This window comes from Nycticebus coucang, chromosome 7, assembly GCF_027406575.1.
Source record: "Nycticebus coucang isolate mNycCou1 chromosome 7, mNycCou1.pri, whole genome shotgun sequence".
NCBI lineage: Eukaryota > Metazoa > Chordata > Mammalia > Primates > Lorisidae > Nycticebus > Nycticebus coucang.
This window is the reverse complement of record NC_069786.1, coordinates 80,048,808-80,072,935: the sequence shown is the minus strand read 5'-3', so window position 1 is coordinate 80,072,935 and position 24,128 is coordinate 80,048,808. Positions and strand designations below refer to the sequence as shown.

General features: G+C 37.8%; 2 protein-coding genes and 1 long non-coding RNA gene across 3 annotated transcripts in view; 1 reads left to right on the top strand and 2 right to left on the bottom strand.

Moving 5' to 3' along the window:
• NUP35 (nucleoporin 35) overlaps positions 1-1,504 on the bottom strand; it is a 36,046-nt gene extending 34,542 nt beyond the window's left edge. Inside the window, exon 1 of the mRNA XM_053597768.1 lies at positions 1,369-1,504. Coding sequence (XP_053453743.1) covers positions 1,369-1,408 — 40 coding nt within the window. The 5' untranslated portion in view covers positions 1,409-1,504. The remainder of the gene's footprint in view (positions 1-1,368) is intronic.
• A 69-nt stretch (positions 1,505-1,573) lies between these two features.
• On the top strand, positions 1,574-21,727 carry LOC128590445 (uncharacterized). The gene is made up of 3 exons (XR_008381277.1): positions 1,574-1,605; positions 8,476-8,581; positions 21,595-21,727. It is a non-coding gene; the product is annotated as an uncharacterized LOC128590445 (long non-coding RNA).
• DUSP19 (dual specificity phosphatase 19) overlaps positions 21,286-24,128 on the bottom strand; it is an 18,972-nt gene continuing 16,129 nt past the window's right edge. The window contains exon 4 of the mRNA XM_053597767.1: positions 21,286-21,756. Within this exon, the coding sequence (XP_053453742.1) occupies positions 21,544-21,756 (213 nt within the window). The 3' untranslated portion in view covers positions 21,286-21,543. The remainder of the gene's footprint in view (positions 21,757-24,128) is intronic.

The window sequence follows — 24,128 nt, the reverse complement described above, 5'->3', positions numbered from 1 at the left end:
TATTTCCAAAGAACAAAAACGAAAATCAAACCAAAAGCCTAAACTAAAAGCATATTGTGAACATTTACAAAACAACAGCAACAAAAACAGTTTTTGATAACACCACCAGCTACCTTCACTCTCCCATACCCCAGAAGAAAAAAAATGCATATATGACAAGATAAGAATTAGATTAAGGAAAGTTCTGATATATCTGGACCTACACTGACAAAACAGAAAGCTCAAGAGAGTGAGGAGGGCACAGCAGGCTCTTAATCTGGAGAGTCACTAACCATCCCTCTGGGCTAAATTTCACTTAAAGAGAGAAATTAACCAATGGATGCTGCGCGGCGGGGTCCTAAATTCCATTTCACAGTCTGTACTCCTAATGGTAAGTACTCAGGTGGCACAGTTTGTTGAAGTTTTAATATACTAGCAAGTACCTGGAATATGTGGAAGTAATGTCAGATTTCTGACCAGACACTATACAGGGATGGGTTTATTCCCATCTGTAACAAATATACACTACAAAATGTTTTGTTGAATAGAAAACTTTCTAACTGAAAATTAAGAGCTTCCCGATCTCTATCGGGTAAGTATAACAGACTGTTTTTCTATTCTAAAAATCACAAAACCCAGCAAGGGGGGGGGAAGAAATCAACAAGCCGTTAACTTGGCAGAATTTTTTCAAAGACGACATATTTCAACAAGGCTTCCCAACAAACAATGAGAATCTTTAAAAATTTGATCATGACTTATTAAAAGAAACGAACAATTCCCTCAATACTTAGAGGCACTGTCCCTAGATAAAGGCGGGAAAAAATCGTTCAAACGCCTAGCCTGCTATAAAGACCAATATTTCAATGACTACCATCACCTGGTTGATTAAATGTCGCACGATTCAATCTTCCAATAACAGATTCCTTTTGCAAAGCCCGAGAGAGTATAAAGGAGTCAAAACAGGAACTGGCAGCATAGATGACAAGGAGCAGTGGACTGTACCAAACACTACCCGGCACCGCCCACCCACGTGCACACCGGTCAGTTCCTTCCCTAAGACGCTTCCGAGGTTCCGGGAACCCAGCAACCAAGCGTCGCTTCTCAGGCATTTAGGGGATTCTCAGGTATGGGCCAGTCTAGTGTGGGTATAGTGTGAGGGAGCACAAATACAGCCGGACGGCCGCTTCTTCGCCCTCCCTGGACGCATAGCTTCCCGCAGCCACCTCGGTAGCAGTAAGGTGGCGACGACTCGAACCAGGGAAGGGAGCGACTAGGAACTTGGGGAGACCCAGGACTCCCCCTCCACGACTAAAACCAGAAGGCAAGCAAGCGCCTGACTACTGCCTTTCAGTCTTTGCACTGCCAGCAAAAGAACAGTTTTTCACTCACCCAATAAGGGCGCCTGAGGTTCCACGGCAAAGGCTGCCATGGTGGCGGCAATTACACTTATCCCAGGCACCTTCCCGATTTTCAAAAATGGCGGAAACTCTCCCCACGGGGAGGGGCGTGCTACCTTATGGGGGGGTTACGTAACTTCCGGACATGCGCTATATTTAAGTTGTGGCTGTCGGAGCCATGTTAGAATAGGGCAAGTGTCTCTGCTTGGACTGGGATCTCCAAGAAAAGGTATTTTCACCGGGAAGGTGGCGAAGTAGCGTGAGAGCTGTTGTTCAGAAAATGCTTTTGGTCACTCTGTGAGCCTCCTAATTTGTTAGTACTTGAATTTCATAGAAGCACAGATTATTTTACTGTTTCATAATTAGTTTGGGTTTACCCGGTGCTTCGTTATCTGTGAGCTTTTTCAATTAACACCTGGAAAAGTTAGTTTGGTAAAACAGTTGGTACTTCTTTCCAGTGTTGATTTCTGAATTCATCACTTGACGCTCTTTTCTCAAAGCATATTTTCGACCGTTTATAAGCCGTTTATTTTAAAGTTTGTGTTATTTTGAAACAAGTTTACATTAAAGCATATCTAGGACGCTGTTTTATTACATATTGCATACAAAAGAGTATTAATGGACACATGTGTAAGTAATGGAAGTTAATACACACCCACCGTGTCCTCCTGCTTATGCCATTCCTTACCCTTTCCTTCACTTAGCTGCTTTTAAGGTATATTCATAAATAGACCACATACACTCTGTGTATATGTGTGTAAAAACATTGCTTAGTTTTGCTTGTTTACTATCTTTATTTCTTTCGAAAATGGGCTACATGTGTATAATCTGGGGTGCTTTTTGTTGTACGCTTAAGTCATCCCAAAATATCCGCCTATGATCAGCTATTTCCTTTGGGACTTATAAAATCTCAACTCCAACAAGAATTTTGGTTCGGCGCCCATAACTCAGCTGTTAGGGCGCTGGCCACATACACCGAGGCCGGCCCTGTATACGGGGGGTGGCAAGTTCTAACTCAGCCCCGGCCAAATTGCAACAACAAAAAAAATAGCCGGGGGTTGGGGGGAAATAAAAAAAAAAATAGCTGGGCATTGTGGAGGACGCCTATAGACCCAGCTACTCAGGAGGCTGAGGCATGAGAATCATCTAAGCCCAGGAGTTGGAGGTTGCTGTGAACTATGACTTCACGGCACTCTACCGAGGGCAATAAAGTGAAACTCTGTCTCTAAAAAAAAAAAGACAACTGCAACAACAACAAAAAAATACCAAGACATTGTGGGGGGCGCTGATAGTCCCAGCTACTTGGGAGGATGAGGCAAGAGAATCAAAGGTTGCTGTGAGCTGTGACATCACAGAACTCTACCAAGGGCGGCACAGTGAGACTTTGTCTCAAAAAAAAAGTAATAATTTTATCATTGGGATGTGGCAATAACAAGGTCATAATTAAACAGTAGGTTCCTAGAAATCAAATGTTAAAATCACTCACAGATGAGATTTTTTTTTTAATGAAGATGTGAGTTGAATTGCCCCCCCAAAAGGTTATGTTCAAATCCTAATCTCATAAATGTGACTTTATTTGGAAATAGTCTTTTTTTTTTTTTTTTTTTGTAGAGACAGGGTCTCACTTTATGGCCCTTGGTAGAGTGCCGTGGCCTCACATAGCTCACAGCAATCTCCAACTCCTGGGCTTAAGCGATTCTCTTGCCTCAGCCTCCCGAGTAGCTGGGACTACAGGCGCCCGCCACAACGCCCAGCTATGGAAATAGTCTTTACAGATACAATAAAGTTCAGATAAGGTCATACTGGATTACCACAAATTGGTAACATAAAACAACCCAAATTTATGTCTTCTACATGTCATCCAAAATGAGCATTATGGGACTAAAACTAACATGTTATCAGGATTGATCTCTTCTGGAGGCTCCTGGGGAGAAAGTTTCCTTCCTTTTTTTTTCTGGAAGCTACCTGTGTCCCTCAGTTTGTACTATCTTCCTACTCTTTCAAAGCTTGCCTTGTAGCAACTTCTGCCTATCTGGCACTGCTTGGCTCAGTTTCTGTCATCACTTGACTCTGGGATTACCTTCAGGGATCACCCCGAATCAAGGATAATCTTCCTATTTCATTATCCAGTTGAGGTGATTAAGTTAATAATAACATCTGCAAAATACTTTTTACCATATAATGTAACATTCGCAGTTTTAAAAGCTTAATTTGTGGATATCTTTGCAGACTAGCAAAGACTGTCAGCCCACAACACAGCAATCCACTTTTTAGAATTAAGCTATCAAGAAATGTTTACTAATGAAGAAATTTCCTAAGCAACTTATAATCTAGCTAAACAAAAAAATACTATGCACCTGTTAAAAGAATAAGATGGATTTGATATGTTTAAAAGTGTACTGACCTAGAAAGAACAATGAAAAAAGTAATTTGGAAACAAATGTATATGGATATAGAAAGAGTATGTACCATTTCCTTTTTATTTAAGAAGAAGGTAGGGTATATTTGGGTTGTGAAACAGAAAAGAAAGAGAAATATTTGTTTAAATAAAGGAAAACATTGGAAAAGATTTGTACCAACCTATTAACAGGAGAGATGGCATTAAGAAGAGGGTTTGTAAATTGGAGGATTTAAAAAGAGCCTTTAACTTATTTTATGATTTTTTGCAGTTTTTGGCCGGGGCTGGGTTTGAACTCGCCACCTCTGGCATATGGGGCCAGCGTCCTACCCCTTTGAGCCACAGGCACCACCCCGTATTTTATGATTTTTTGGAGTTCATTAGAGGTGTTATTAGTGTTTTCAGTATTTTTGAAATTAAATTTTTTTGCATTTAAGAAAGAAAATTTCCCTTTCTTCATCTGCATTTCAATCGTTTACCCTTTTAGCTGGCTCTTTCCTTACCAAGCTTTAAGAATAACTAGTCTTAAAACCTTCCCTAGACTGGGCGGCACCTGTGGCTCAAGGAGTAGGGCGCCACCTGTGGCTCAAGGAGTAGGGCGCCGGTCCCATATGCCAGAGGTGGCGAGTTCAAACCTAGCCCCGGCCAAAAACCACAAAAAAAAAAAAACCTTCCCTAGACCTTTCTCCTCCTTCTAGCTGTCATATGCTAATTTCTAACTTTTTTTTTTCAAAATCTCAGAAGAAAGGTCTGCAGACTTTTTAGTAGATGATCTGTTTCCCTGTCTTCACCATCTCAATTTTTCATTCATTACACACTAACTCTTGTGAAAATGCTATTCTGAAATGAAACTACTGAGCCCAACTATTTTTTTTTTCCAATTGCCAAATTAGACCTGTCCCCTTGACATCTATGGTATTTAACAGCTTTGACAATCTCTTACAAAGTGCAAGTGTTTTCCTTATTTTTTGGTGATACTACACTTCCTATTTCTCCTCATAACTTTCGATTCCTTCCTTGGCCACTCAATAACTGATTCCATCCCATTTTTTCTAACCTGAAAATATTGTTGGTCAAGCCTTTGTTCTCTTTTCTTTTTCAACTCTTAATTGTCTCCCTTGGAATCCTTATCAGTTGTTACATCTATGTAAATAGATGTCAGCACTGTGTGCTCAACCTCTCTCTAAAGTGAAATGCCACTTTTTCAGAAGCATGCTACATGACAACCTACCAGTACAACAAACGTCAAAAACAAGCTTATCTTACCCCCAAAGTCAGCCTTATTCCAGTTGTTCCTTTTTCTGCTGGTTGCTTAGAAATCCAAAATTAAAATCATGGTGTGTTAAGAGAGCAGAATTTGGAGTCAGACCTGAATTCAGAGCCACCTTTCCCACCAAAACCTGTATAGCTCAGATTTGTATTTCATTTCTAGATTTTATTTTTTGTAAAATAGAAAAATATCTACTTTGGGACCGTGCCTGTGGCTGTTTTGGCATCCACCTTCTCTGCCATCAAACATTCAGATATTCCCTTTGCCTTCTCAATTTGTAGACAATTGCACTCAACTCTTCACATCTGCTTGCCTTCCCTTGCTCTCACAACCCTAACACACCGTAGCCCAGACTTTCTTCTCGGTACACATCATCCAACCGTCCAAACACCTTCACTGCCTTCCTATCTTTCTGCAGTAGCCCCCTTTCCTTTAGCCTCCTTTTCTTCAGCTTTCATAAGGCTCAGGAGTGCAGCACACGCCAGATGGTAACATTCCTCATTATACTATATAAATTTTCACCTGGGCACAAGGGAGCGGAAAAATCAGAATCTGTCAAGGTGGGAGGATACAAGCATCTCTTTTAGAGATTTCAATAGGCACCCCTAAAAACAATATACATTGCCACCCTATTTTCATCTTTGAGTACCTGAGAACGTGGGCTTCAAAATTAAAATCCCTTTCCCTTCTCACCCTAATCTTTTGCTTCTATCAAGTCTTTCATTATTCTGCTTTGCAAACTTTCATTGTCTCCTGAATAGGTCTTTACATTGTATTCTTTGCTCCCAGCAATACCCCTCCATAGCATTACTTCCCTTCCCACCTCCATTTACAGTCCTGGTCTTCCTTCAAGTAGCAGCTCGAGCTCCCACAATGAAGCCTGTTCCAGCCACGCAGTCCTGAATCATCATTCCATTTCAAAATACCCAGTGTATTATCTCAGCAACTCATTCACAATAATATACTTGTAGTGTAAGGTTTCTTTTCAGCTCCACTAGATGGATTTTCTTGAGGGCAGAGACCATAAACTTTTTCTTTCTTATACTTACATCACTTTCAATTAATATACGTTGAAAAAAAGTGAATGAATAAATTAATGACAAGCTCTAAAAGAAACACGAAGGGTAATTAACATAACTTATTTGATGCAATTTTGCATATTTGCAGATTTTAAAATCATAACTTTGCACATAAATTCCACTAGAAGTGCTTATTACCGTAAAATGAAGACTCATTTATAGTAGTAATCATCCCATTCTTTAGAAAGTAAGATTTTCAAAATTGAGATTATCTTGAATGAGAAACACTTATACCATTCTACTTTTTTATATTTCTTGTTCAACTACAGTCTTCAGAAATATTGTATGTTGACTGAATTCCTCTGTACATGAATGCATTATCTTAATATTATAAGACGTTAAGATGTTATAAATAATTATCTAATTGCAATATTGGTTTTCCTACTTTCTGTTCTGAACATATCGAATAAAAGGTCATCTAAAGTGTAACCTCTTCCCTATTTCTGTTCTGAATTCATGATTCCCTGAATGTCTCCTCCCAGGGCATAGTATTTCATCAAAGTGCTATTTTTTATAGAGCATTGATTTTCAAACTTAGGTGGGGAAGCCTTTCTCTAAACAAAGTATACTGCATATTCTTAAGAAACACAACAGAACTACTCTGGTTAGAAAAACAAAAATCAGAAAGAGTAGGCTGCAGTGGCTCATGCCTGTAATTCTAGCACCCTGGAAGGCCAAAGCAGGTGGATTGTCTGAGCTCACAAGTTCAAGACCAGCCTGAGCCAGAGCAAGACCTCACCTGTAAAAGTAGCTGGGCTTTGTTGTAGGCGCCTGTAGTCCTAGCTGTTTGGGAGGCTGGGGCAAGAGCATCACTGGAGCCTAAGAGTTTAAGGTTGCTGTGAGCTGTGATGCCACGGTACTCTACCAATGGGGACAAAGTGAGACTGTCTCAAAAAAAAAAAAATTAGGAAGAGTACTTGCCCCACGAACTCAGGGTTCTTGCCTCTAAACGGTCTTCTGGCTATCATAGCTCCAGGTTATCTTGAAATACTTGGATGGAGGACCTTGGACTACAAGAGAGCTCAACTTAAAAATGATCTCAAATTATTTCAGAATTCTTTTTTGTTCAATAATGTGGATATATTCACAGCCAAATTGCTTGTATATCTAGCATATATATTGAATATTCATCAACCTATTTATAAATGTTTATTAATATACAATCTTTATGTAAATATATAAAATCAACTGTTGCTTTTAAAAGCCCACTCTATCCATTCTATAGAATAAAAACAAAGAACTTTTTTAAATTGAAGCAAAGAAAAAAGATATCCACCTTTAGTAAGATTTTAGAGAAAAGATGGCGTTTGTAGTATTCAGAGAGAGAGCAAGGGGAGAGAGCACCTTATCACTTATGTTCCCATCATCTCAGCCTTCAGCTGCTGCTGTAGCAGGGACTGTCGTTCACTTAGACTGTGACATCACATAAAGCACACAGAGGAACCATGATTTTGTAGGACCAGAGACAAGTGAGCTCCAAAAGATGTATCATCTTCAGATATACAAACCCATTAGTTGTTATTTGCATTATCCTCTTAAATAATAATGATCAAAGTATGTCTTCATAAATTTAAAAATAAACTATTACAGGCCAGGCACGGTCGCTCACACCTGTAATCCCAGCACTCTGGGAGGCCAAAGTGGGCAGATCGCCTGAGCTCATGAATTTGAGGCCAGCCTAAGCTAGAGCCAGACCCCCGCCTTATGAAAATACATGGGCATTGTGGCAGAGGCCTGTAATCCCAGTTACTGCGGAGGCTGAGGCAAGAGAATCACTTGCTATAAGCTATGATGCCATGGCACTGTACCAGGGGCAACAAAGTGAATCTCTGTCTCAAAAATAAATAAATGAATAAACCATTACATGTAGATATTTATGAAGTTTTTCTAATCATTTTATTACAGTAAACAAATGGCAGAAAGAAGGCAGCCAAACATGAAAAGAAACGCCAATTTATCTGATTTACCTGTTGTCTTTAAATAAATTTAAAAATAATTCTTTTTAGGCAGTGCCTGTAGCTCAGTGGGTAAGGGCACCGGCCACATACACTGAGGCTGCAGGTTCAATGCCAGCCCAGGCCAGCTAAAACAAGGACTACTGCAACAAGAACAACAAAAATAGCTGGGTGTCATAGCAGGCGCTTATAGTACCACCTACTCGGGAAGCTGAGGCAAGAGAATCGCTTAAGCCCAAGAGTTGGAGGTTGCTGTGAGCTGTAATGCCATGGCCCTCTACCCAGGGCAACAGCTTGAGACTGTCTCAATAACAATAATAATAATTCTTTTCACATGTTGGAAGTGAAAAAGTAACTTTAAAACGTGTAATATTATTTCTTCCGTTTGAACTATCAGGTTTGATATTTGAAAGAGGAAGTTTTATACCAGACAAAATGGACAACTTTGAAATTAATCTCAGAAAGAACTTTATCTGGGATTTGCTTTGGAATAATCTTCTCAGGTAGGAAGGGCACATGAGAGGAGGAGGGCTGACAGCTGGGGTACACATTAAACAAGGAAAGCTGTGAGTTAGTAAATGATGATAATATGCTATTCTCTATAATTTTTTGTATGTTTGACATATTTCTTTTTCTTTTTTTTGCGAAAAATATTTTTAAATTTTTGTCTATTTTTTTTACATTCTGATATACATATGTAATAAGGTTTATGGCACTGTAACCAGAGTCAAATCAAACTTTTTTTAAAAAGAGAAAAGGTAGGAAGGAAAGTAATCAGTATATTGTTGAATTCCTTTCTATTTCTAAGCTGGCAAATATGCACTATTAGTCATCATTCAGTTGCCAGCTCTTGTTTGCACACTCAGAACAACATATTATTGCACGAGAAGCCAGCGAAGGCATATGGTAGAATGGTCACTTCCTCGCTATTTCAAAAAAATCTCTTAAACCCAGAGAAGGGAAAAAAAAAAAAAAAAATACCCAGAGCATGAAACACACAAACTCAGCAATATCCTTTGTCTCTTTAATGAATGTCTGAAGGGTTCTTAGACCACTTAAACTGCTCTGATCTTCTCTTTGCACCAGTGAGCACAACAGGGCTTGGTTTGGTTGGGTGTCGGCCCAGGTGAATCCCAGGCTTTCCTGATTCAGTGTCTTCTTGATTTACATTTGGTTCTTTTTTACTGGTTTAAAGTGTAATATCTTCAGTCTCTGAACCTGCATGACATATTTCTTAATATTTTTAAAATATCAATAAGCCTAAATTCTAGGATGTTCAAAAGTTGTACATTCTGCCTCAGCTTATGTGAAAAATGAGAGTGAAAAATTGACAAATGAATCATTCCTTGCTTGATAATATCTTTGTTTAGAGAAGTAGAATTGTGTTGAGGATGGGTACAAATCTTGACTTTAAATACTTAATACTTATGTGGCATTAACGTATCTAGGACTTGTGTTTTTTTTTTTAATCTAAAATGTAGTGGGAATAATTGTATCTAATTCATATATAACATATTCACTTATTCACCCAGTGATGCATATGTATTTTATATAATGTGTACTCAATAACTAAATTTTAGCCTAATGGTCTTATCTGTCATCCTGCATGTTATATAGCCTTTAGTAAATTAATTGGACTTCTTACCTCATTAATTTACCAAATAATGTCTTTCCAAGGTCACCATTGACCTCCATGAGGCTAAATGTAAGACATTTTCAGTCCTCATTTTATGTAACTTTTCAATATAAGGTCTGTTGAACACTCTTTGAAGCTCTGCATAGTTTCTTTGACTCTATACTATAATGGTTTCCCTCCTACCTCTCTATGATTATATAACTTAATCTTTTTGTTGATTCATTGTCCTCTACCAACTCATTCAAGGTTGTTTTTCTACAACTTTTTATCTTATATTCAGGTATTACTTTATATGATGTTATCCATGCCCCATTGCCTACAATGACTCTGAATTCCAGTCGGCAGCCCAGATCATTCTCTGTGGTATTCATTTATCAATTTGACATACCCACTTGACTTGAATATCTCAAAGGCACTTCAGAATAAAATTAAAAAACCAAACTTGTGGGCTTTCCTAGAAAACATGAATATTTATCTAAGAGAATGGCACTGCAAGCTATCCAGTTACTAGAGCATGAAACCTTGGAATGGCCTTAAAAACCTCTTTTTTCCAACACCGCTCAATACTAAGTCCTGTGAATTCTGCTTCCTAAATACCATTCAAATGCATTCACTTGTTTCCATTTTTTACTGTTTTAACCAAACCCCAGCTTCATCATCTAATACCTGGACCTTGTTTCCTTGTTGGTCAAGTTTTCACTCCCTCAGGCTGCAGCTTGAGGGAACTTTCAAAAATAATATCCTGAGAAAGTTTCTCTGCTGCTTAAAACTTTTCAATTTCTTCCACTGTTCCTGGAGAGCAAAATCCCAAAGCTGCCCACACACCACTGCTTGATTGATTTGGCCTAGCAGGCCAACTTCATCTGACACCATCTCAGCCTCTCTGGTTCACTGCTGCAGCCAGCCAGCCCTTCTTTCCATTACTTTGATGTGTCAAGCTCCTGCCCAGCCTGGGTTTTTATATGTGTTATTCCTTCAGTTCTGGAAGATTTTTAACAACCCACTCCCATCACTAAGTCAGCTCCTACCTATCTCTCAGAACTAATTGCAAATGTCACTCAGAAGTCAAGAAAGCTTTCCCTCATAACTAGACAAGGTTACAGACTGAGTTACATACTTCTGTACTTTTAAAAATAATACATATTTTCCCCCTCAGCTGGATTGTAAGTTCCCAGAAGTCAGGTACTTGGTTTTCTGTTTAGGCTTTTTTTAATTTTTTTATTTTGAAGTATTTATACTTATAGATTCACAAGCAGTTGTAAAAAAAAATAATAATAATGCAGAGACAGGCACCGTGGCTCACGCCTGTAATCCCAGCATTTGAGAGGCTGAGGTGAGTGGATTGCCTGAGGTCACAGGTTGGAAACCAGCCTGAACCAGAGCAAGACCTGGTCTCTAAAAATAGCCGGGCATTGTGGCCGGCGCCTGTAGTCCCAGCTACTCAGGAGGCTGAGGCAAGAGAATAGCTTGAGCCGAAGAGATGGAGGTTGCTGTGTGCTATAATGCCACGGCACTCTACCAAGGGCGACAAAGTGAGACTCTGTCTCTAATAATAATAATTAATAATGCAGAAAGATCTCATGTGCTCTTTACCTAATTTCTCCCAGTACTAACATCTTGCAAAACTACAGTACAATGTTACAATTGGGATATTGAACATTAATATACATCTAATATACATCAAGATAAAGGACTTTACATTTCCATAACCTCTCATGTTGCCTTTTTGTAATCATATCCACTTCCTTCTACTGCCGCCACTGCCTTAATCCCTGCCAACCTGTAATCTGTCCTCCATTTCTACAATTTTGTCATTTTAAGAATGTTGTGGGGTGGTGCCTGTGGCTCAAAGGGGTAGGGTACCGGCCCCATATGCCAGAGGTGGCGGGTTCACACCCAACCCTGGCCAAAAACTACTAAAAAAAAAAAAAAAAAAGAATGTTGTATCAGTGAAATCATACAATATGTGTCATTTAGGGAATTGTCTTTTTTCAGCAAAATTCTCTGTAAGTTCACCTAGCTTGATGCATGGAGTCAGTAGTTCTTTTTATTGCCGAGTAGTGTTCTGTGGTGTGATGTATCAGTTTCATCAACCATTCTCCTGTTAAAGAACATCTGGGTGTCTTCAGGATGGGGTGTTACAAATAAAGTGTCTATGAATATTCATGTGCAATTTTTTATATTACTAAACATCATTTGTCTGGGGAAAATGCTCATATGTGTAGTTGCTGGGTCATATGTTAACTACATGTTTAGTTCTAATTTTTAAAGAAACTGCCAAAGTCTTTTCCAGACTGTACCATTTTACATTCCCACCAGCAACATGTGAGTGATTGACTTCCTCTACATCCTTGCCAACATTTGGTGGTGTTACTGTCTTTCTTTTAGCTATTCTGGTAGGGCTCATATCTCCTTGTGGTTTTAATTTGCACTCCCCCAGTAGCTATAATGTTGAGCATTTGATCATGTGCTTCTTTTCTTTTTTTTTTTATTATTTATTTTTATTGTGAAATCATAACTGTGTACATTAGTGCAATCAAGGGGTACAATGTGCTGGTTTCATATACAATCTGAAATATTCTCATCAAACTGTTCAACGTAGCCTTCATGGCATTTTCTTAGTTACTGTATGTAGGCATTTGTGTTCTGCATTTAGGCATGTGCTTATTTTAATCTGTATGTCCTCTTCAGTAAAATGCCTCTTCATGGTTTTTATCCATTTTCTAATCAGCTGCATTTTTATTACTGTTGACTTTTGAGGGTTTTTAATATATTGTAGATGCTAATCATTTTTCAGATATATGGTTCATAAATATTTTCTTCCACTCTCTGGCTTGTCTTTTCATCCTCTTAATAAGGTTTTTTTATAGTGAAAAATATTCCATTTTTATGAAGTGAAATTTATAAATTTTTGCTTTCATAGACAATGAATTTGGTGGCAAGTCTAAGAATTTTTTGCCTGGCCTTAGATCCCAAAGATTTTCTTGTTTCTTTTTTCCTAAAAGGTTTATAGTTTTATATATAAGTCTGTGCTCCATTCGGGAGTTAGTTTCTGTTGAAGATTGGATACTACATAGAAATTCTTTTGTTGTTGTTGTTGCCCGTGAAAGTCCAGATGTCCAGTTTCTCCGGCCATCTTTCCTCAGTTGAATTGCTTTTCTACCTTTGTCAAAAATCAATTGAGCATACTTGTATGGGTCTATTTCTTTTTTTTTTCTTATTTATTTATTTATTTATTTAGTTAGTTAGTTAGTTAGTTTTTGTAGAGACAGAGTCTCACTTTACCGCCTTCAGTAGAGTGCCGTGATTTCACAGGACTCACAGCAACCTCTAGCTCTTGGGCTTCAGCGATTCTCCTGCCTCAGCCTCCCGAGCAGCTGGGACTACAGGCGCCCGCCACAACGCCCAGCTATTTTTTGGTTGCAGTTTAGCCGGGGCTGGGTTTGAACCCGCCACCCTGGTATATGGGGCCGGTGCCCTACTCACTGAGCCACAGAATAACCTTGTCTATGACAATAAAAATCTCACTAAGATTTTGAGAGGAATTGGATTAAATATGTACATCAATTTGAGGAGAACTGAGAGAGACCGTTAGTATATTTTGTCTTTTAAATACACAAGTCTCTCCATTTATTTAGATCTCCTTTGATTTCTTTCATTAGCATTCCATAATTTTTGGCATATAAATCCTGTATTATGTTTTCTTAAATTTCACCTACATATTTCTTCATCTTTTTTGATGGATTGTAAATGGCATAATAGTATTGTATTTTTAGTTTTAGTGACTGTATGCTTATTGCTGGTGCATATGTAAAATACAATTTGATTTAGTTTTTGGTAGATTCCTTGGGATTTTCTATGTAAACAATGAGGCAGTCTGCAAAAGGAACTCATTTCTTCCTCTTTGATTTGTATGCCTTTTATTTCTTCCTTGATTTATTTCACTGGCTATACATTGCAGATCTGTTTCTGATCTTAGGAGGAAAGCATTCAGTCTTTCAACATAAAGTATAATGTTAGCTGTAGGGTTATTTGTAAATGCTTGTTATCAGGTTTACAAAGTTTCCCCTCTGTTCTTGTTTGTCTGAGAAGGTGTTAAATAGGTATGGGAGCTTGTCAAATGCTTTTTATGGTATTATCACAATCATGATTTTTCTTCTTTTGCCTGATAACATGATTGATTACATTGATTTTCAAATGTTGAGTCAGCCTTACACCCCTGAAATAAACTTCACTTGGTTATGATATGTACTTCTTTTTATATATAGCTGAATTCTTTTTGCTAATATTTTGGTAAAATCTTTTACCTTTATATTCAGGAATAATATTGGCTGCATTCTCTTTTACATTATCTTTGTTTTGGGTATCAGGCTAATACCAGCCTTATAAAATAAAGTGAGACGTGTTCTCTCTTCTGTTTTCTGGAAGATATTGTTTAGAATTGGTCCTTATGCCTTTTAAAAATTAGGTAGAATTCTCCAGTAAAGTTTCTAGGAAAATATGAGCCTGGAGATTTCTTTTTAAGGAACTTTTAAGTCACTTAATTAAACTTAATAGTTCTAGAGCTGTTCAAATTATTTATTCATAGTAGATTAGTTGTGATAGTTTTTTAAAGAAAGAGGTCCCTTTTGTCTAAATTGTCAACTTTGTATATAGTTGTTTCTAATATCTCCTTACTATCCTTTTGAGGTCTGCAGTTTAATATCCCCTGTTTTATTCCTGATATTGTTAATCTGTGTCTTCTTTTTCTTTATTAATCTCACAAGAGGTTGTTTAATTTTACTGGTCTTTTCAAAAGGCAGCTTTTTGTTTTATGGATTTTCACTGTTTTGTGTTTTTAATTTCATTGATTTCTGCTCTTCTTCTGTTTGAGTTGGGTTTATTTTGCTTTTCTTATCCTAGGTTCTCGAAGTAGAGCTTAGAATATTGATTTGAGCTGTTTCATTTACCCCTTATTGCCTTCAATGAGATTGTCTTTCTCTGTTTTAAACATTACATCTATTTCTTTGTTCTGCTTAAGCACATGTATCAGTGGCCCTCAGGCACACTCTCAGATTTCTGTTTTTCACATCTCTGGGAAAAGGGTCAGAGTCCTACTACAGCAGGAAGTAAGATGTGTGCAGCTTCATGGTCTGTGTTGGCTTAGAATGGATCCATTCTTTCTCTCATCTTGCTGTACATGAACACTGTACCACTTCAGTCTGGCATGGTTATTGTCGATTCTCAGTGACTCCAATTATACATTGGTCTCATCACTGGGTAACATTCATTTTGCCTTTTGACTTTGATCACACAGCTTAGCCACCTAGTGAACAGTGAACACCAGATGAAGTTGTTGACAGAGAGCTGTCTTCCCAGAGGCACTCTGCTACAAAACCACCCCAGACTGTTATCAGACTGTTATCTGGAAAAGCTACTGGCTTGTGGTTGTTGCTGGTACCAACCTGTGCGATAGACCAAGCAATGAAGCTGTGAGCCTTCTAGGAGCCTGACCTTGAGGAAGTCATCAGGAAGTACTGCAGGAACACCAAAGCCAGGGAGAAAAGCTCCTCCTCCCGTCAGGTCTTTTCTTTTTTTTTTTTTTTTTTTTTTGTAGAGACAGAGTCTCACTTTATGGCCCTCAGTAGAGTGCCGTGGCCTCGCACAGCTCACAGCAACCTCCAACTCCTGGGCTTAAGCGATTCTCTTGCCTCAGCCTCCCGAGTAGCCGGGACTACAGGCGCCCACCACAACGCCCGGCTATTTTTTGGTTGCAGTTAAGCCGGGGCTGGGTTTGAACCCGCCACCCTCGGTATATGGGGCCGGCGCCCTACTCACTGAGCCACAGGCGCCGCCCCCCCGTCAGGTCTTTTCAACACAGCATCTTTTACTGACAAAGGGATATCATACTAGTTGTTAAATATACATATATTTAAAGGGCTCATCTCTCCTTTTGCAGAGTAGGGAATAAGGAGCAGATTTAGAGCTGAGAGACAGTAAATTGATAATTGGCATATAAGCCATTTTTTTTTTATATTTTGAGTGAAAGCAAAATACTATTAAACTGGACACGCTTGCTGGTTATTTGATCAACTTTTTTCCCTTCTTCTTCTTCTTCTATTTTTAAGAGACAGGAGTCTAACTATATTGCCCAGGCTACTTTTTTGTTTTTGTTTTTTTTTAGAGACAGAGTCTCACTTTGTCGCTCTTGGTAGAGTGCTGTGGCACCACAGCTCACAGCAACCTCCAGCTCTTGGACTTAGAGCTATTCTTTTGCCTCAGCCTCCCCAGCAGCTGGGACTACAGGCACCTGCCACAACGCCCAGCTATTTTTTTGTTGCAATTTGGTGGGGGCCAGGTTTGAACCCGCTACCCTCAGTATATGGGGCTGGCACCGTACTTGCTGAGCCATAGGCACTGCCCTACCCAGGCTAATTTTGAACCCCTGGGTTCAAGCGATCCTCCCACCTGAGTCTCCCAAAGTGTTGTGCTTACAGGCATGAGCCACGTGTCTGACTTCAGCTTTTAAATTTTTAAATAATTTTGTTAGAAGCCTTGACTTAAAAAAAAAAAGACATTCATATTTGCTGCTTAGGGTCCTCTGCTGGTCCTGCTTTAGACTTATCGTTTCACACTGTCACCTTGCACTGTCAGAACATGGCTATAGGTGTACATTGTAAGTCATCTGCCAGAACTTGAACTCTAACCTGCACTAGGCATTACCAGGCTTTCATAACAGCAGACATGTATTTTTTTCCTTCCTTTCTTGCTCCCTTCAACAAGCAATTTTTGAATCCCTGCTATGGTATACATCATGTCTGCTGTAGCTAAACAACATAATAAAAATCATAGAGAGCCTATGTTGTGATGGGAAAAACAATAAGCAAAATAAAGTGTGTAGAATATTGGCGATTCTATGGTCTTTCCATTAAGAAATAAATTATTAATAAAATAAAATGTTGGTGAAAATTAGGCTATGCAGCAAAAAAAGAAAAGAAGAAACAGCAAAAGAAGGTAGAAGTATTAGGGAAAGGACAAGAAAGGCTTTACTTGAACAGAGACCTGGTATCTCTAAGGGGACAGTATTCCAGGCAGAGGGAACAGGGGTATGAAGGGAGGTCTTCATTTGATATGTTTTCAAGGAATAGCAAAAAGACCAATGTGCCTGAAGTGAGGAAGACATCATTCAGCAATGAAGTCAAAGACGTAACATGCAAGCATGAGTGTGGGGTACGAGGGTGCCAGACTATGTCCAACCAATCTCAGTGCAGTCACATTTAGAATGTTTGATAGTTTAATCTGACAGTAATTCAGCATCTTTGTTTAACTTAAAGTACTAAGACTTTCTAATGAATATTCATTGCAAATTTATCTACGGTTATACCAATTATAAGATCTTACGTTAGCTTTTCATTTCTTAAAGTAATCTTCATAGAGCTAAACTAATTTACACTCTAAAATATATAACTTTCGAGGTAAGTAGATTGCTTGAGCTCAGGAGTTTGAGACCAGCCTGAGCAAAAATAGCCACATTGTGGCTATTGCCTGTAGTCCCAGCTACTTGGGAGGCTGAGGCAAGATAATCTCTTGAGCGCCAGAGTCTGAGGTTGCTGTGAGCTATGCTTCCACACAGCACTCTATTGAGGGAGACAAAGTGAGACTGTCTGAAAACTAAATTAGAGCCAGGTGGTGGCTCACGCCTATTAATCCTAGCACTCTGGGAGGCCGAGGCAGGTGGTTCACCTCTCTTTCAAAAAAAAAAGTAAACTAAAATAAAATAAATTTTGTGTCTTGCCAACGTATTTTTTAACATAGAACTTGACAGCAAATAAGTGTTACAGCTTTTAAAATAAATAGCCTCAAAGAAATAAAGATACTAACAGGGTAAGATATTAAACTTATCATTTTTGATTATCAATACTTAGATCCAATAAAGGATACATTATAAATATGTACATAAAGTAACTCTAAGCTTTACTTGAAATAGAAAAGTTTACTTTTTTTTTTGAGACAGAGTCTTACTATGTCACCCTCCGTAGAGTGCCGTGGCATCACAGCTCACAGCAAATTCAAACTCTTGGGCTTAAGCGATTCTCTTGCCTCAGCCTCCCAAGTAGCTGGGATTACAGGCATCGGCCACAACGCCCGACTATTTTTTTGCTGTAGTTGTTATTGTTATTTAGCAGGCCTGGGCCATGTTCAGACCCACCAGCCCCAGTGTATATGGCCGGCACCCTAACCACTAAGCTACAGGCACCAAGCCAAGTCTAAGTTATTTTTTAAAAATTGTACACCAATGAAAACAAACCATAAATTTATTGATTGTAAATGTCATTGTAAATATTAGAAGAATATAAAACTTGAAAAACTTCTGTTTTAAATTCTTAAATAACTACAAGATGATAAAATATATTCAGGATTATTTGGGCAGAAAAATCAGCTATTTAGATACCTGGCAAAAACAAATCATTGTGCTACATGTTTGTTTTTAAATGTGTTATGGTTTTGCTTATAAAGGTATTAATTCATTAACTCACCAGGTAGATGATAGTATCAGAAGATGATATTCTGATTATATTCTGATAATATCAGAAGATGATATTCTGATTTATACTTGCTACAGTTAAGAATATTTGGGGCTAAGCAAAGTGACTCATCCCTGTAATCCAAGTACTTTGGGAGGCAGGAGGATTGCTTGAGCTCAGGAGTTTGAAACTTGTCTGAGAGTGAGACCCTGACTCATTAAAAAATCGAAAAACCCAGCCAGGCACTGAGGAGAGCACCTGTAGTCCCAGTAGCTTGGGGAGGCTGAAGCAGCAGGATGTTCACAGCCCAAGTCTGAGGATGCAGTGAGCTATGACACCACTGCACTCCTCTCAGGGCATAGGGTGGGACTGTCTCAAACAACAACAAAAAACCCAACAACATCATACAGACCTGGAGTTGCTTTTAAGACTGTTGGCTGCCATCAGACCCAACCCATGAAGGCTGGGAGGCAGCAGGCATTTACTAAAGGCAGCTCTACTAGCCAAGAAGTAAACAATTTTGAGCACTACCATGGAGGAAATCTGGCAGCCAACTGCAGAGCTCCAACCTCACTAAGGGCTTGTTTTTCTTCAGCTTTTACTTGAAGGTTAATGTAGGATGATGGACACTGGGTGGAGAACTCCTGGCTGTCCTACCATCAGCTCTGCCTTGCACTGTGGTCAACTTTCCTCAGCTCAAAAGTAGGCAGGTACAGGTAGTGAGTGAGCTCACAAGGTTTGACCTCAACTGCTTTTACTAAGTTATTTTGTACATTTTTCAGAGCAAAACCAAACTGGGTCTTCAGCTTTATCCCTGTTTCTTGCAAGGGAAGAGCCTATATACAACTGGACACATTTTGGTTTTTCCTCATTGAGAATTTTAATCCTCTTTTGTATTATTTCTACAATAACTTGTAAACATTTATTTTTACTTGCTTTTTTTACTTTTCAGGACATATTTTTTATACTGCACTTGTCAAAATAAAGATTCTCACATAATGCTGGAAAAAAAATGGAGGCAAAAAGTCCTTGAAATATTTTTCTTCTCCTTCAGAACAGACCTATGCTTTGGTATATAGAGCTCAAGCAATTCTCTTGTCTCAGCCTCCCAAACAGCTGAGACTATACAGGCACCTGCCACAATGCCTGGCTATATTTAAGAGACGAGTCTCGCTCTGGCTCAGGCTGGTCTCAAACTCATGAGCTCAGGCAATACACCTGCCACAGCCTCCCAGAGTGCTAGGATTAACAGGTGTGAGCCACCCCGCCTGGCCCAGTACTCCTAATTTGAAACACCAAAATTATATAAATTGATTTACAGCAAACTGCTATCATTTAAGATTTAAAACAAAAGTGATGCTCTAAGCACTCTAATACATCATACAAGCATGCAAACTATAGACATAAAGATGAACAGGTTCTATCAGGGCTTCATGTGATATTTAATGGCTGAAAACTAAACAGCACTCAGCAAAACAAAACATGTTTAAATAAATGCTTTCATGTGAATGAAGAAGGTTCACCCAGCAAACCTGGAGCAATACTGACCATAGAGATAACATTATACATTAGTCTTAGTCTCAAGAGGGTTCTGTCTGCCTTGGTTATCTTCAACAGCTCACTTGCAGGTTGATTATATTGAGGCAGCTTCTTAACAGAAGCAGAGTTGATAGTATTACATGTGATGACATCTTGTCATCTATAAGCAATCTCAAAACATAACTTGCATTTATCACATCTATCTATTCATGTCAGCATAAAAAAGCCGCCCTTCTCAAATGCACAGATGTGCTCAGTGTGCACTTTCCAACTTATGCTGCTCTTTATAATGCATATTTAAGAAGAGCTCAGGACTTTTTAAAAATCCACCTGGCAATATTTTATAAATCACAAAATACTACCTGGAAAGCAATGAAATAAACTATACTTTATTCTGCGGGAAAAAAAATTAAAAATTTTTAAGCAAAGTTATAATGTACAGAAATCATTCTAGCCAATATGGAGACATTAAAGAAAAAAGGGGGAAAATAGTAAATGTAGAATATAAATGTCTTAACACAGTAACTAAGAAAATGCCAGGAAGGCTATGTTAACCAGTGTGATGAAAATATGTCAAATGGTCTATAAAACCAGTGTATGGTGCCCCATGATCGCATTAATGTACACAGTTATGATTTAATAATAAAATTAAATTAAATAAATATTTTTTTTAATGTGGGGAAAGAAAAAAAAGACCTATTTGAAGCCTCTGTTCAAAGATAAAATTGTGAATAATTTAGGTCTCCTAATATAGTTAAAATTTCTTACAAAACCATAACTCTTCTTCCCTTAAAAATATGTTCTCTAATAGAATACTGAACCAGAAAACAGATCACTGAACAAATCACATCTTAAAAATGATTTTTCATCATAAAACATTTTCCCATATATCCAAGGAGCTCAAAAACTTATGACATAGGACACAAAAATAGAATGCTAGGCACCCAAGATAAAAACAAAATATAAGAGAATGTACCACCTAATCTAAGAGCCAAAATCTTATAATAATGTAAGAGAATGTCCATGCATACATTTATAAAATTTAAAAAGAGAAATACAGGTAATAGAGTTATATTTAAAAATTAGAAGGTGTATGTATGTTTTTACAAGAGAATATAAAAATTGTGTGACTACTGTAACCATTATATAAATATTGTATGAACTTTCAGATTCTGGTTACTTCTTTTAGATATCAGGTATTCATTTTTAATCTTAAAAAGATTCCTGGGTGGCACCTGTGGCTCAAAGGAGTAGGGTGCTGGTCCCATATGCTGGAGGTGTCGGGTTCAAACCCAGACCCGGCCAAAAACTGCAAAAAAAAAAGACTCTTTGTTTACAAAGAAATTTGCCTCCCTCTGAAACAGTCAATTAAGTAGCATTTCAGGATTTTCCTTCATGAAAACAATTGCTGGAGTCGAAAAATACTAAAAAACTGTTAAATGTATTCCTTCTTTCCATGCTCTAATAATAGATTTTAAATGTGAACCATTTTCTTCTATAAAAATCAATGACTAGTAATACGTTGTTATTTTCCCTTAACAATTAAAAGATGCATTTAATCACACCTTATAAACAGAAAGAAAATAATTTTAAAATGTTTTGGTAAACTAGCTCAGGAAGATCAAACTGACTTCTGTCTATACTTGAAAAATAGATGAGAAAAGAAAGTTTTTGTTAGTCTATTCTCCAAAAAAGGAAAAGACAGTAGCTCCAGAGGCCAATTCAGAAATTAGTTGTCCACCATCTGCTACAACGCAACTCATGAACTGTTGTCTTTTCCTAATTCCTACATTTTGTCACACTTATTGCTTTCCTTGCCCTCTTGATATGTACGAAGCTGCTCCATGAAGCCAGAATTTGGACATATGGAAGGCCTTGCATTTTTCACCAAAGAAAAAGCATTGGTAAATGAAGTTTCTTCAGAATTCATTACGAAGCCTATTACAACTGCAGCAGCCCTGGAAACTCCTGCATTACAATGAACAAGAACCACGCCATCCTGCAATAAAATCAAACAAAAAACTTCATTATTAATTTGAGAAATGTTATTAAATAAAGTGCACATTTTTATACTACTTATAATTATAAATATTCAGTTTTGCAATTTGATTCAATTGTGTGGTTATTAACATACAATTCATCACAAGCCATGAATGAGAAATCAATCTATTAAACAAATCAATTAACCTACATCTTTGTTCCCCACCCCCACTCCCCAGGATTGAAATGTTTTGATGATATGTTTGGAATTCTAAAACAGTATGTCATATTAGACTAAGTAATCCAGTAAAGTACACATGAAAAAGCCTAGTAACTTAGTAGCCAGATACGTATAAATAAAAGAAAAATCACAGGTAATATACATGGAAACATAAATAAAACCATAATCATACACTAAACAGAAAGCTAGAGGCATTGCAGGTAAAGAAACTAGTGTCACTGGCTCAGAAATCTATATGTAAAATCATCAGCAAGGAAACGTCTACCTTTGGACATATTTTATTTTGTAAGGAAGTAATTTAAAAATACTTCTGAGGTAGGAAAATGATGACACAAATCTTAATAGCTCATAACAAGGTAAAGTGGAAAAGGTAATCAGATACCAGGATGAGGTCAATAAATGAAAAAATCGTTTCAGGTAACTTGCAAATGATACCTTCCAAGTGAAAAGGGACACAGTGCAACACCAATGCTGATGGAGGTAATACATCAATAATGAACGTGATAGAGCTGATGTACAGCATTGATATTGTGTGGCCTCTTAGGCTTTTAAAAAATTAATGATCTAAACCAGTGATTCTCAACCTTCTCTAATGCCATGGCCCTTTAATACAGTTCCTGTGGGTCACGACCCACAGGTTGAGAACCGCTGATCTTAACAAAATGTAAGGAACTGTGAGCACATCCTACACAATGAGACATTTTAGTTACTTCGTTCCCTAATTCTTCATTTGGTACAACACACACACAAAAGGTGGGAATGGGGGAAGGAAAATAAAGATACTACCAGAAATCCTCTTCTTAAGGGCAACATTAACAATATTAATATTACGACTCATTGGATTATTTTGCTTTTGCAAGACATTTGTCTCAGATTCATATACCTGTTGCAAAATTACTTTCCTCAATGTGTTGTAACAAATTTGCAAGTCTCTTTTTCAAGAGAGGCAAATGATTAACAACAAAATCAGTTAATATTTTGAAAATTATATCAAAAAAGACATTTTAGTTGCTCTCTTATAGATATTTATGATTTATTTCCAAACTGCTTCTGCTTAAGAAAAACAAAACACAAATATTCACTATATATGTCAGTAACCTCTTACTTTGTAGCAATAGCTTCTTTTTATGAAACTTAAGATTCTTAAAAATTATAGTCACTGGTGAAAATTCATTTAACTCAAAATAAATTCATTAGATATTTGAAAAAAGTTTGCAATCATTAGCATAATAAGCAACAGATGCCCTTCAATGTCCTTTTAAACTACTTCCTAATTATATACTAGTCATCTTTATTTTATCAGCCATACATGAAAATGAAACCAATTTTATTTTCAGTCTTATAATGTGCATCCAGCATTAGCTATTGTTTTAAAATACAAATAATATTTTCTTCTTATCACTTTGCTTATAGAACAGCCACTTTTTGGCTCGGCGCCTATAGCTCAAGCAGCTAAGGTGCCAGCCACATACACCAGAGCTGGTGGATTCAAATCCAACCTGGGCCTGCCAAACAACAATGACAACTACAACCAAAAAAAAACTGGGCATTGTGGCAGGTGTCTATAGTAGCAGCTACTCGAGAGGCTGAGGCAAGAGAATCGCTTAAGCCCAGGAGTTGGAGGTTGCTGTGAGCTGTGATGCCACAGCACTCTACCCAGGGCAACAGCTTAAGGCTCTGTCTCAAAAAAAGAACAGCCACTTTTCTACAGCTTTTGAATTAATATACCTTTTTTATTATTCTTTAGGTATCATATTATCATTATCCTTGAAAGTATTTCCAGAAAAATTACTGGCTTTATATCCCTTTTCCAGAACTCAAAATAGTGACAAATAATATATTAAGCAGGGTGATGCCTGTGGCTCAAAGGAGTAGGGTCCCGGCCCCATATGCTGGCGGTGGCGGGTTCAAACCCAGCCCCGGCCAAAAACCACAAAAAAAAAAAAAAAAAAATTATAAATATATTAAGCAATTTTCTTTTTTCCTTTTTACTTGCTGGTGTCTCCTGCCTGGGACACCTTTGCTCTTCTTTGGTCAGCTAACTCTGACTTCTGTTCTAAGAAGACTGTTCATCTCCAAGTGAGATGAAGGCAAGAGAAATGTATTAGCAATCTTTGTGTAAATTTTGGCACATTTTAAGTATTCCTAGT